The 15,043-nt window shown below is 44.6% G+C and overlaps 1 protein-coding gene and 1 non-coding gene across 2 annotated transcripts in view; both read left to right on the forward strand.

Annotated features, from left to right (window-relative positions):
* The first annotated feature begins 680 nt into the window (after positions 1-680).
* The window catches only part of LOC144124819 (beta-1,3-galactosyltransferase 1-like), a 50,294-nt gene continuing 35,931 nt past the window's right edge, over positions 681-15,043 (forward strand). Inside the window, exon 1 of the mRNA XM_077657718.1 lies at positions 681-1,086. Coding sequence (XP_077513844.1) covers positions 1,084-1,086 — 3 coding nt within the window. The 5' untranslated portion in view covers positions 681-1,083. The remainder of the gene's footprint in view (positions 1,087-15,043) is intronic.
* TRNAL-CAA (transfer RNA leucine (anticodon CAA)) lies at positions 2,805-2,877 on the forward strand. The gene has a single exon. It is a non-coding gene; the product is annotated as a tRNA-Leu (tRNA).

Here is a 15,043-nt window from a genome sequence, read left to right on the forward strand (position 1 = left end):
GCTCTCCACAGACGCTTGAAAACCACAGATATATCTCAAAGACCAATGACCGAGGGTGGAATGCATAAATGGACGATGAACAGGCTATGAAATACGACCTCTGGTGTTGCGGAGTACTTGGGGTTGCTGAGCGGTTTGACACGATGCGGTAGGATCTTGTCGGGTTATGTGGCGTGTAGCCGAGGCGATGGTAAGCGAACGCCATGTTTATTCCCATCACCTCGCATACCTCTTCTACGCTTCGGTCATCACATACATATAATAAGGGAAGCAACAAGCTTTCAAAGTTTTCCAACAAGTCCTATGTCCTGCGGCTGTCAAACAAAAAGTTCAGTGCACGGTGCTGCTTTGAGGGGCGGGACGACGGGCCTTGAACAACTTTTGCTCTTCTGTATACAAGTTACGAAACTGGTAGGCTTCTTTTCAGCCAGCATGAACAAGGTGAGGCGGACACGAGCAAGAGTGTTACGGGGCCGCACAGCGACGACCCACATGAGGCGCTCACGTCAGCCGGGCCCGTCCACACTAGACTCAACAACCGCATTCCCCTTGCCCGCTGTCACCCGCGCGCGCGCAGACATCGTGTGCAGGAAACAACGTACGCTTATACAAGAAGGTCGCCGGGCGCCACGCGGTGCGCTCTCCTGCGGCGGCGGCGGCAGACGTGCGGCGACGCAGCCAGTTGCGCGCGAGCGCGTGCGCTCTCACGAGTCACTTTGCATCGGCCGCGAGTGTGCAACACGCCGCAGCCTCACGGGCGTCTTATCCCCCCTCCATGCCGTCTACGCCGCCGCTAGATGTAGCTGGTCGGCCTGCGCTTTGTTTACCTGGCCGTCCCCTCTCCTCGAAGAAAGCGCCACCCTTTTCGGAGTTGTCTCCTCCGCGTTTCTCCGCCTGCGTAGTCATCCCTGCATCCGCCGCATCGCCCGCGGCGAGCTTCGCAATAGTCCGCTGCCGCTGTTGAGTAGTCGGTGTGCGTGGTTCTCCGTCAGTGCGACGTCCCGAGCCATGCCTGCTCCTGTTCCTCTCCTCCCTGGTGGATGAACCTTGCGAAGAAGGGGGCGTCCCACCACTGGACGCAGGATGGTGAGCACGGCAGCTTTACGTTGCACGCGACCATTGTTATTTTTGTTTTATTTTGCTTTTCGGGCGGCTGTCAGCAGAGACACAAAAGTGTACAAGACAGCGCCAAAGACACGGCAAGAGCGAGCAGTGAGCAGAAAGCACTCGGTCGCTGAGAAAAGTAATTTGTGGTTACTTATGAAGTTTCTGGGAGTGACGTTAACAAGCTACATAAAGTGGAAATCGCATGCCAATAACATTGGCGTGGTCGCTAAGAAGTCAACATAATTTATGGATACCTATGAAGTTTCTGGGAGTGACGTTAACAAACAACATAAAGTGAAAATCGCATGTTAATGACATGGGCTCTTCCGCTCGTCGCAGGTTTCGTTTTTGCAACGCATGCTTAGAAACGCGCCCGTGCAGGATAAGGAATTATACGTCTTTAATTAGACCTAGACTCGAAGATTCGAGCGTCATTTCGAACCGTTTACTAATATCTATATACAATACGATATCATAATATTTTATTTTTATTTGTGTACCGAAAGTTGTGAAATCAGGCTAAATCCTGAAGGAAGTCCCATAGTTTATGGCTGCATTGGTATCTACGTTTAGTGCCAAAGGGGAAAAAATAAAGCATAATTAGCACAGGCATAGTTTTAATGCATGAGTTGCTAATAATTCACGTGAATGTTATTCCCGCAAAACTCACAGTTACACAAACAAAAGTGCGATGAGTGTTAGCGAGAATTTCTGCAATGTCAAATATTGTGAATGATGCCGATATGAAAAGCAAACAGTTATATACATAAAAAATTAGCATAAAGCAGCCAGTCAAGCAACGCAAGAACAGAAAAAGTAATAAAGAGCACATTTGGTTCAAAACAAAGAAAAAATAAGCAAAGGAAGCTTAATATTTTAATCTGATGTCAGTGGGCACCTTTCAAGTTTTTTATAATTCAATCGTTAGTAATTCTTTGGATATGTGCAGAGATGAGAAGACTGTTTAATAATCGCTGGTGAACTTTTTTATAGTGACAACGGCGAGAAATAACGATTTAATGGCCGTAATTCGTGCGCCCATCTGGTAGTAGAAAATGATGCTTAGTGAACCTTGTTAAGTTCTGATTAATAAGAGCACCTTTACTAAATACTACTAACAAGGTAAGGTCGTTGACGGATTTGTAAACAAGGTTCACGAGGTGACGATAAGTGGACGAAAAATTGATGGAATGCGTTAATCGTGACGAAGTGCCCAGGCGTCACATCGATATGAACTGTAGATTATAATGCGAGTGGCTTGATTTTGGATAAGCTGCAGCTGTGCTGAACGCCCGTGGTGGCGTTTTTCCATGACGTATTCCAATAAGCTAAGTTACTGTGAATGACTGCGTATTAAAGTGAAATCAGCGTCAATTAGGAGAAGTAAATGTTGGAACAAACACTGTTATTCCGTAAGTGTCGGGAGCCAACAGCCACCGAAACCAAAGACCATAAGGGATGATTGTCTTTTAATTTGCGGTGTTAATTAATTGTATATCAGCAATATAATTAATTTATAGCTCAAAGATAACTGATAAGAAAGCTGAAAAAAAACCACATGCCGCCGGTTGGATCCCAACCCACGACCTCCGAATTTCGCATCCGGTGCTCTACCAGCTGAGCTACAGCGATGAACACTCTCAATGTTCGGTTACACTACACATTAATACCCCCGAAAGCAAGATGATTGGACAGCCGTCGCCGTAGCTCAGTTGGTAGAGCACCGGACGCAAAATTCGGAGGTCGTGGGTTCGGATCCAACCGGCGACATGTCGTTTGTTTTCCTTCTGCTTTGTTGTCAGTTATCTTTGAGCTATAAATTAATTTCATTGCTAATATCCAAACAAATAACGCCCCAAATTCAAAAGATAAACACATCTCCTATGCTCCTTGGTTTCGCTGGATCTTGGCTTATTCCGCAGAAGCATTTTAACTTGATATGCGAGGTATGTCGCGCAACTACCTATTTCAGTTAGGGGTAACACAATGAAACGTATAGTTAGCCGCAGGAATGGTATGCTGACCTAAATTACTGGAGCATATGAAGGAGTCAAAGTGTTGTGCGCGTCAGTCGGGAACCCCTCTTACGTACTGATGTAGCGACCGCTGTGTGTATGTTTGTGTGTTTTCACTCATTTGCTGGATTGTCGAATGTGACAGCAGAACAAAGACAAGTCGCTGCTGCTATTGAGAATGATACTGGCCAGCGCGCTGAGCGATGGATGGGGACGCCTTCGAGGCGCGGAGTATTCGGCATACCCGGGATGAAATGCTTGGAAAATGGGTCTTTGACACTACGTTGAGTAGCCGAAACCACTTTGTGCCATGGTACTCGTTGGGCACAGATGCCCTTGCGCCATAAAATTCTATTATCATATTCCACTAAACTGGGAGGGTGGCATCCTTCGTCCACACTTGACCCTGAGCGCTGAAGCACGCGGTAAGTATCGGGTCGCTCGCCTTGCGCCCTTTTTTCCCGACTCTACGGCGCCGCCGCCGGTTGCGGATGTTGTCCATTGCGGCGTTCCTAGATGGCTCATCGTCAACGAGTCGGTTCCTACGACAGCTTCGCAGGTGACAATGACCACTCGTTGGCGGACGCCACTCTGAGGTGAGGCGCGCAGGGAATGGAGATTCTGGAGACGCACTTTGGCGGACAGGCTGCGTTCGCCCGCAGACTGTGCATGCGAGGGTCTCTGAGGTTTTAGAATGATGACAATTTGGTAGGTCTGCCTCGGTGACAGGTTTTGGGTGGTACTGTATTTACTATGTTTGTCCTTTGAATCTGCAAATATGCAAAGCGCGAGAAAGTGAGGGTGTTTGCTGAACTAGTGGAGAGGGAAGTTACTTGTGTAGTACTGGATGGCGAAGACTCGTCCTCTTTCCCACACCTTTGATATGCTGTGTCGTCCTTTCCACAAGGTTTTATTGAACGAGTGTTTGGGAATTTATCCAATTGGTTGTTGTGCCCACCGAGGACGGGGACATGGGTACTAAAAGGGGTTGTTTTGGGGGAACCGGAGGCTGATTTAGTGAGGTCACCTATCATCAGGTCAGGCTATCTGCGATGCAGTCACGTGTAAACAGATTTCGCTTTGTTGTTCTGTACTGCTTTAACTTTTTTCGTTAAGTGTAAATAAACAATTCAGCTGTCCCGAAATTGCCTTCGAGTAGTATGGTCCAGCGAGTTCGAACCTAGAACACGTTTTGCATTCTCTTGTACCTTCATCAACATTATTCCCTCTCAACAACATCCAGAGAGCGGTCTTTAAGGCTCGCGATGTTTTTGGCCTCTATAATTTCTCGCGTGATTTGGTCTCGCCGCTGCTCAGCACGCTTCTGTCACTCAACTGAGGGGTGCATTTGCAATCGCGGCAGGGGACGCCCAGGTGGCCTGAAATCCGCGTAGTCGCATTGTAGTTATGTTATAATAGTCTTTTGTCAAAACATCTGCTGGTGTGGCCTACGTAAGCATGGCCACAAGACAAGGGAAGGGAATAAACTACGCCTTGAGCGCAGGAAACAAACCGATTGCGGTGATTTGTGGTGCAACCAACTTATCTCCGACCCATCTGGTTTACGGGCTTGCACAGGCGGGACAAGCGATCCGGAGCTGAAAAAACATCTATTCCTACTCTTTTTCCTATTTTCCTCAGGGGGTAAAAAATCTCGTGCTCATAAGTAATCACAGCAATCTTCTTATCCTTGTCTCTTTGGCGTGCTTCTTTTTTAGTCAACTTGGCTTCGGCCACTCAGGATAAGAGCGTGAGCGGGTAACCAGCCTGCACAAGTCGGCGCGTCTGGTTGATATCTTCAAGCTCATGATTGCAATATTTTTTCACTGCATCATAGAAGCTAAATTTAAGTGAGCTGAGTCAAAGGTCAGAAAGGATTTGTTGGTTCGAGGCTCGAAGGCCCAGCACAGTTTGTGGGTCACAACCAAATGGCTCCAAATGCTGGAAAAATTACAAAGAACTTTCGAGGCTCTGGACGGAAGGGTCTCATGAGGAATGACAAGATAATCGTCAACAAATCGGATTATTATCTGATGTCATCCTAGAATGCGAACATCAATGTCAGAACTAGTGATGGAGCAGTCATTTTTTGCTACGTTGGTTCTCACAAAGAGGACAATCTTCATCCTGAGTGCAGGGTATCCCTTTTAGCTGAGCATTATTCATTCGTGAATTTTGTTCGTGCTCATAAATATTCCGTCAAAGCTTCGTTTTTGACTCTCAAGGCTTTGCTGTCAGCTTCAAAAATTTCCTTGTCTTTGTTTATATTTTCAAAAACTGTGTACAACATTTCAACGCCAGACAGCAAGCTAACCGGCTCAGCCTTGGTACGACTATATCAACGCCTGATGATTGTCGTTTCAGGAGGGATCTTTTTCTTTTTTTTTGCTAGGCTGGTCTCAGTTGATGCTACAAGCTGTTGCACTTTCTTTCCCAACTCTGCATTCGCTGGTGATAAAAAAATTAGTAACAACTAATTGTTCCTGCGCCGAAAGCGCAATTAAATCAATCGTAGCAGCAGTCTTGACTGTACGGAAGGTTTGAAAGGACTGACGAAAAGAATGTTGCTCCAGTCAGTAACTCAGAAGGCACACCTGTGCAAAAGGCACGTTTGTGTGTCTCTTCTGTTCCCACTGGTCGCGCCGTCTTGGTAGTGCTGTTTGTGTGCTCCTCCAGCATGGTTCTTTGGCCTGCGATATCCTAGAAATTAATAAAGTAAATAGCATTAAATGTAATTTTAGTCGGAACTCACTGTTCACTTAGCGGCTTCACCTTCATATTTACTTGATGTTTCGGTGGCGTCATCGAAAAACTAAAACAACAACAATAAACTGGACGAATGTGCAGTGGCAGGCTTGTACAAATACTCGGTCGATTAGTATTCGATATTTGACATTCGTGTTTCGATATTCGCTAGTCGACGACATCCAAATGTTTCGTATTCTAAATCCCGAAGTATTCGTATCAAGCGAATATAAAGTTTCTGTAATATTCGCTGTGCCGTATTTGTGTTCAAGTCGATCCCCAACTCGCAGCCTTCCCTGACCAAAATAAAAACTTTACTCCAAATATAATATGATCCCACCCCTTCCCACTGGCCCCGCTGTAGGTCTAGGTAGTAAAAAAAAAAGATGTATTCCTACCGCGGTCTCTTTTACACATGTAGTTCCCGGTGATTGTAAGTTTGTTCCCCTTTCGTTTATAGACTTCTCACACAGTCGCAATCTCTTCCTGGTGAACTTTGACGACGTACTTCCTCGCGCAGCTCAAAACAGCCGGGTAACGAGGCACTGGCAATTAGCACCAGCAGTTGGAGGCAAGTGGCTATCAAAGGCGATAAAAAATGAAGTTTCCATGTCTTCCACTTGCGTACGGCGCAGCTGTCTAAGGGGCAAACCGAACTGCCAACTGTTCTTTAGTTTCGGAATCCGGCGCGACGCATGTTCCGCAGCATGGTGATCCGGGGGTTACCGGAAGTAAACACCATTGATTTAACCGGAAGTAATGCAATTTGGTTTTCTTGACTGGTTGTCTGGGAAGGCGAACGCCAGCGCGAGAGAGCTGGGCATAGCGCGCAGTTCGAAATTTCTTTAGTTGAATGATTTGTGTACTAACTGACGATTTTTTCTTTTTGACATGAGGAGCTCCATGCATCATGATGAGAACGGGCGCTCGGAACTAGCAGCGTAATACCCGCTGCTCGGCCAAACCCCACTCAGACCCTGAAAATAGGTCGGCAGCACTTGCAAGTCGACGCCTCCATCTAATTTCGGTTGATCACATTTGGTAATTGTGGACGTATACCGGGTGTTACAAGGAAGACTTTAAGTAATGTTCAAAATAGTATTTTTGAGGCAAAAATATGGCTTTTGCGGCGTGGTGCTGGTAAGATTGGCCGACGCCAGAAAACTGGTGAATCATCTTAACTAGTGAGATGGTTAACAAATTTTCAATAATTAACTCTAACTATTGCAGTTAGGCGTCTAGCTGCAATAAGAGATTTGTAGCCGGCCGTTAGTAATAGCCATACCAGTTATTAGAATTTCGAAAACGCGATTAACCTCGCCGCTGTGGCTGCACAGAATTTGGCTGCATCGTGCGAAAATACATGCGCTTTCGAAAGCCTGCAGGCCAAGCAACCCCTCCAGTGCACGTAACTAGTCGAAAAAGCCACAGCGACGAGGGTAACCGTGTTATTGAAATTCCAAAAACTGATACGGCGGTTACTAACGGCCGGCTACAAATCTCTAGTTGCAACTAGGCGCCTAACTCTAATAGTTAGAAATTTAATTATTGGTAATTAGTTAAACATCTTACTAGCTAAGATGATTCACCAGCTTTCTGGCGTCCGCCAACCCTGGTAATACCATACCGCAAAAGTATGCATACCCCCGCTTTAACTAAGCCGTACGAACGTGCCTGCGTGGCGTAACCGCTAGCGTGTATGACTCGCACGCAACCCGAGGGTCAGGGGTTCGATTCCTGTCTAGGCTACGTATATATGCAGTTGCTAGGAATACAGCATTGGGTCTGCTGCGTAGCAAGCTTGAGAGGCGACGCCTGCAACGTGAGTCGTCGTCCGCTCCGTTTTTGTACCAGGTTGAGAAGAAAGACGGCGGCCGACGTCCCCTGCGCTTGGCACGCGTTGCTCGCGGTTGCTCCGATCACTGAAGATCTTATGCGACGCTGGTGTGGCTGGCGCCACCTGTGGGAGCCTCCTGTAACAGCTCCTTTCGACCAATCCGGATTTTCCCGTCACACCGACGACGGTGGCAACGCCGACGCCGGCGTTTCTGCAGAACTGGGTCCTTACACTGCCGCGTAAAAAAGAAATTGGTCCAAGACGTGCCACAAGTTCAACTTTCTCGGACAAAAATTTTGAAAATTGGAAAATTGTAGGCCACTCTTATGGAAATATTCAAGGTATTGGTCCATTCTTCTGATCGGTATTAATATCTTTCTTTTAAACTCTTTCCATCGATCGCATCGAACACTTAAGACTGCCCTAGAAAACCAATGGGGAACGCTTTCGAATATAGCAAAAAGGCTGATAAAAAAGAAATGTAGGACTGCCGTCGGGTGATCTTTTATTTGTTTATTTATTTATTTATTTGAAATACTGCCAGTCTCTAGTTGAGACCTTAGCAGGTGGGCAGAACACGTATCACAGCAGAGGATAACATTTCTAAAAGCGGCTGTGCGAAAGACAGCTATAAATTAGACAGTTCATATCACAGAAAAAAAAACTCAAAAGCAGTTGACAGATTTGCTTAAGTAACTGAAGAAAAAAAACATGCTCGTTCGAAAACATGAACATTAACATGGGCACAACACGTCGTGTACTCCTTAAAATAGACAAAAATGCAGAAAAATCTTTCTAACCACTACTCTAGTTTTAAAACACGGCTTCTAGTTCGGTACAAAAATTTGAAAATGAATCGGCGTTAGTTATGGATTCGTCTAGACGGTTCCATTCTCTTGTTACTAGCGGGAAGAAAGAATTTTTGAAAGTGTCACTGTGATAAGGATATTCGGTTAGCGTATACGCGTGCTGGTTTCTTAATGCACGTGTTAGTGACAGTGAAATGTACTTTGATGAATCGATCTTAAAAGTGTTATTAAGGAGCTGATAAAGAAATTTTAGTCGCGCGCGCTTTGCCCTTGTTGACAGCGTTTCAAGCCTGGAGATTTCAGCTAGTTGTGTTGGTGAGTCGTTTTTTTGTATCTGTTGTGAATAAACCTCACTGCTTTACGTTGAATTCTTTCAAGTCGCGAAATATTGGTTACAGACTGAGGAAACCAAACAGTGTTAGCATATTCTAGTACAGGCCTAACAAACGTCTTATAAGCTAAAAGTTTAGTTTGTGTTGGCGCAAGACGAAGACACCTTTTAAGAAAGAACAGTTTCCGTAATGCAGTTAAAGTAATGTTGTCAATGTGTTTGCCCCATCTAAGATCGTTAGTTAATGTAACTCCTGAGTATTTGTGTTCATTGACGAAGGCCAGTGGAGTACCATTGATTTTGTACAAGAAATTTGATGGTTGCTTTTTTCTAGTTACTGCAATTGCTACAGATTTCACTTTGTTAATTGACATTTGCCAATCACTACCCCAGTCCGAAAGTTTTTGCAATGATCTGTTAAGTATGGCATGATCTTGATGGCTTCTGATTTCTCTGTAAATTATGCAATCGTATACAAAGAGTTTGATGTTACAGGTAATGTCGGTGGTGATGTCATTAATAAATACAAGAAACAGCAGTGGCCCAAGGACAGACCCTTGAGGAACTCCGGATGTGACTGGTACCGTTTCAGATTGAATGTTATTATACAAAACGAGGTTGGAACGTTGCCACAAGAAATCTTCAAACCAAGCCAAAAGTTCCCCATCACCGATGTAACCCCGTAGTTTTACGATTAGTTTGGAATGGCATACGCAGTCGAAGGCTTTAGCAAAGTCGAGTAATATGATGTCAGTTTGGCTGTTTTTGTCAGTACTTAAAGCTAGGTCATGCACAACTTCTGGTAATTGAGTAACTGTTGATAAGCCGCGGCGAAATCCATGCTGATGAGGCGATAATAAGTTATTGCACTCTAGAAACTCTGTTAGGTGCTTTGAAATTATATGTTCTAGTATTTTACATGCGGTACTAGTGAGTGATATCGGCCTGAAGTTGGAAACCAAATAAGTATTGCCTGATTTATGGATCGGCATTACCTTGGCGATTTTCCAGTCGTCTGGTAGTCTGCAAGAGGCAAGGGATTTACGGTAGATTAGACCGAGGTACCTGCTGCAGGGTTCGGCATATCGTTTTAAAAAGGCGTTTGGAATTTCATCTGGGCCACTTGCTTTTTTACTGTTCAGACCGAGCAGAAGATTGAAAACACCAGCGTCGGTAATGCTAAGGGGACCAATTTCCGAACCACTGCATAATTCTGCTCTGGGTATAACACAGTTATCTAGAGTAAAAACTGAACGAAAGTAATCATTATAAGCATTTGCTTTTTTAATCTTTTCTTCAACTGGCAAGTGTGAAGTATCATTTCTGTTGGTGCTAAAATGTTTCCAGAACCGTCGCGGATTATTCATGAGGAAATTAGGAACTGTAACCTGAAAGAAGCGTTGTTTGGCCATTTTTGCTTTTTGCTTAAAGTCTGAAGTAGCATGCGCCAGTTTACTTGTTTCAAGTGCGGTTACTCCTTTGGATTTCATGTTCTGCCTGAGCCGTTTAACTCGTCGTTTTGCATGAATAACCTCACGTGTAATCCAAGGATTTTTGTTCGAGGGTGTTTTGTTAACAGCGGTACAAATTGAGATACACAGTGACCTACAGTGTTCTTAAACTTAAGCCAGAGAGCATTAATATCTGTATCAGTATTGCATGAAAGTGCGGAAAAGGAATGAAATTCATGTTCGAGATAAGTGAGTATGCTAGCATCGTCAATTTTTTCAAAATTTCGCACCGTTGTTAATTTAGTTCGAGGCGTGATAGTGATCTCCAGGGGTAGTACGCATATGGGAATATCATGGTCAGACATCCCTTTGATGATGTCAGTCTGGGACTGGTCTAGCGGAAAATTATCGCTGAGATATATAAGATCAAGTATTGTTTTCATTGTATCTTGCGTGCGTGTTGCACATGATGCAGTTTGGCGAATGTTAAAGTTCAACATTAAATCGACGATCGCATATGTTGCAGGGGATGAGAGGTGCATATTTGTCCAATCCATCTCAGGTAGATTAAAATCACCCATGAGTATAACTCGAGTATTGGGATTGCGAATGTGACGTTGCATGAACTCTTGAATGATTTTTATGCTCTCGTGCCCTCAAGAAGGGCTACGATAAACACAACCTATGACAATATGAGCACCATGGGCTTCTAGCTTACAAAATATGGCCTCGGCGTCTTCTCCATCTGGGAGGATGACAAAGGAAAAGTGTTGTTTTATTAGTAGCGCTATGCCTCCGCCACGTGTCTGGCGATCTTTACGTATTACTGAGTAGTTTGGAGGGGCGATTTCATCATTCGAAATGTTTGCCGTCAGCCACGTTTCGGTGATGCCTACTATATCGGGATCGTGCTCTAGTAGTAAGTACTCAAGGTGATCAGTTTTGTTGAGGATACTTCGGGCATTTATGTTTACTATTGTTAAGTCCTTGATTGCACCCTGCCTCGGGTGTTCTGCGACGGCGGCCGGCTTAGATCGTAGTTTTTTTCTAATGGAACTATGTCATTTCTTTCGTCATCCCATACAAATATGCGGCTGTTGATGTAAAGTTTATCAAATGCCATTGAAACCTTCTCACGTTTGTCACGGTGTGGCTTAGCTTTTTCCCACAACTTCTTGCGCAGTTCTCGTATTTTTGGTGAAAAATCTTCGCCAATCGAGTATTCCGTTTTCTTTAGCTTGTGACAGTTTTTCAGTATTGCGGATTTCTGCCTTGTATCAAGAAGTTTAAAAATGACCGGCCGTGTTTTTTCGGGTCCTGGTCTCCCTAACGATTTATTCGTTCAATAGCAACCGGGTCTAGCTCTAGGGTGTCTTGTATTATTTTTTTGTTGACAGTGATTTCAAGAGAATCATTAGTTTCACCGTATCTGCGGATATATTGACTGTTATAGTGAAATCTTTTATTCTGTGAAAAAGTTGCGCTCACAAACGGTTTCCCGCTCAAAAATGCTTTTGTACAGAATTGCGCATCACGCATTTGACTCTCTAGCACGAGTGTTCAACCTTTTTGCACCATGACCGGCGCATATAGCCTTCTGAGCCTGTGCATATTCAAGATCTGACACTTCAGCTGAACTCTCTGTGGTGTATTTTTAATAAATTTATTTCTGATGAAAGCCACTGGCCGTCTGGCTACCTGAAAGCCTCCTATTTACGCTGTTCCAAAATACTTCGGTTTGGTGGAGATGCCATAGGGGTCACCTGTGCTCATGCATGGTACCAGCAGCGCTCATATACCGCTCGATATCAGCAATGCTCTTTTAAGCTGCGGTTGCCATTGTGAGCTGCACGAGGGGCCCCCCAATCACTAAGCATATAGAACAGCTTGTGTTTCTACATCGCAGTAATTTGACTTCAGCGTGCTGGGCTGCGAATGTCAGTTGTTTCCTTGAAGTGAAGCGTGCTATTTTCTTCTTTTTTTTTTTACAATTGCTCTCGGTGACAGTGTTGTAATATCATGTGCGCTTCTTCTGGGGTTTCTACACATGACTCTATCTACCTTTATGTAAAGCTACTGCAGGTGCGGCAGGCTGAGTTAGCACAAAAGTGTTGCTCATCATCTAACACAGACGAGTGTTCACATTTCTGTGATCTAATATTATTGTCCGATGAGCTAAAAGAGCACTGTCGTGATCAGCTATTCACTGTGTGAGTTGTTCGCGCAGTGCCGCTCCTATTCATGTTAACTCTAGAGTGATCGCTGGTGCGTTGATGAAGCTGCTAAACTGCTACTCAAGCCCTTTCTAATTGAGTCTAATCGCATGTGAAGAGCTGCGTTTGGTTGTTTCCACTCTTCTAAGCAGGTAGCTTTTTGCAGGCTTAGCTACTTCTCCAGTGCATTCTGCCAAAAGAGACGCAGCCTGCACGGAACAGTCAGAGCTTTCTATTTCAGCTCAGCATAAAATTCGTTATATCTTTCGGTGACCACAGTCTAGATACTTTATTTGCAGCTGTGTTACATTTTTTCGCCAGACTTGTCTATATTTTCGATCGTGGATTTGACAACGAATGAAGAAGCTTCAGAGGAGACTTCTATGCACGCGTTGTGTCATCGCAGACTGCAGCTGCTCCTATGCGGTTATTTAAAACGTTGCTTTATGCACTGAATGCGTACGGAGCCCGGCATCTTTTTTCACACGAGCAACATACACGTTTTCGAATGAAAGGGGGCAAAAATGAATCGGAGCTAATACCTTGATGGCCTTTCGAAAGCTAAGTTATGTTATGCTTTTAAAGGCTCGCATTTCCTAGGAAGGCTTCACGGATAAAAATATAGGCCATTCAAACCGTGCGACACATTTTTAGCCGCTGAATCTACGCCATTAAAAAAAAAGGCAGCTGTGTTGGACATTGCATTCAGTGGCGATCACAAGTGAGTGCAAAATTCATAAACACTTTGGATTTTTCTGATAGCAAAGAAATTAGATGTGGCAGCAAATTTCACAGGTGCATGCGAAGCGAAAGGTTCTGCCTAGACTCTAACATGACTATATGAGGTGTTACAAGCATCGTCAACTACAGCTATTCGTGCATTGCTTACTGCAATCTGCCACGCTATATTTTGTGCTGCCCAGAAGATGCCTTCCTAGCACCTACGAAGAGGCCAGGGGCGTCATACGACTGTATGGAGGATATAATTTCCCCGTGGGGAACCGGACATTTTGGAGTAAGAACTGGCTAGTTCTTTTTAGATACTTTAATGAGGCTGCGCCAAATGAAGATTATAATGTTCGAGGGTAATACACCCAACACCGCACGCATGAAAATACAGGGTTATCACAGGGTACGTAATATACCCGCGTCCTATACTGAACTGTGCTTGATATGATGACTGCGGTGGCTAGAAACGTTTCTAGCTGCTTGAACGAGTAGTGAGAGTGCACATTTAGGGCACTGAACAATGCCACTGATAGTGACGATGGCCTTTAACACTTTTATAAAGTATCGCAACTGAAGAGGTATCTCCGGCAATGTAACGCAGCGTCAGTCAGTACCTCAATCTTCTCAAGAACTTACCCCTGCTATAATTCTCGTATTTTATACACGAGGCGATGTTCGAATAGCAAAGTTTTTTAAACCTTTTGGTGGATTGCTTTCATTGCTTCTTTGGCTTTTGAAATGTTCGATGCTGCACAGTTTTTTTCTTTTTGTTTCAGAGAAATGCAGTTTTTTCGCGCGTAATGAAGCAGTAACTGTCTCACATATCTCGATGGTTCGGGTGTCCACCGAGATATTTGAGACAGTTACTGCATCAATATTTTCATCAAAAAATCTATTTCAGAACCAATTTCGATTACGGCAGAAATTACAGACCCTTTGTAAGCAGTTGCAACTCCGACGCAAGCATATCTCTTTAGTGTCGCTGGCCGCGTTTCCTCAGGGTTCGCAAGAGTCTGAGAGCGCTGATAGTCTTGTGGAGGCCAGAGACTGCAAATCGTGAGATGGTCTCAACACTGAGAGCACGCGCTCGGGATGCTGTCTGATGCTGCCTGACTAGACAGCGCCATAAACTCCGGACAAAGACCTTCACAGAGCTTTCACCGCGAAGTAATGTCATTTCAATTTGTCCGCTTTATAACAATTAATTGATAAGACATTACTGACGCTAATAACAGCGGGAGCACAGGACGACAGAAAGAAACCCAAGAAAGCGGTGTCCTCTGTTGCAGTGCTTCGGGTCAATGTCTTGCCAACTGGCCCACAGCCATACGGCCCTGAGTTACATTACTTCAAAACTGCAATGTCGCAACTACTTCTGCCGTTCAGTGTTGTGGTAATTCTTGGGGTAAACAGTTTGCTTGATTTATATTGTACCTGTTTTTGTATGACTTTTTGTATGTTTTTGTATGACTTTTTGTATGTTTTTGTATGTTGTTGTATGTTTTTGTATGTCCGTTACTTCTCTACTGCGGAGGGTGCTTGCGTTTACGAGGAATTACTGCACAGATTTAGTGTACGTTATGTATAGTGGTCTAAGTTTTTGCCAGATGTGCAGCCCATGTTGAAAGCCCGTCACTGCACATACACATAGAAGAAAAAAACGAAGGAGAGCATATAGCGACTGAAATTCCTCTGCACTCTTAACTCAGAATGTGTTACTGCTATTCCTTTAACCCGCCGCGGTGGCTCAGTGGTTAGGGCGCTCGGCTACTGATCCGGAGTTCCCGCGTTCGAACCAGACCGCGG

Source organism: Amblyomma americanum, chromosome 3 (genome assembly GCF_052857255.1).
Source record: "Amblyomma americanum isolate KBUSLIRL-KWMA chromosome 3, ASM5285725v1, whole genome shotgun sequence".
Lineage (NCBI taxonomy): Eukaryota > Metazoa > Arthropoda > Arachnida > Ixodida > Ixodidae > Amblyomma > Amblyomma americanum.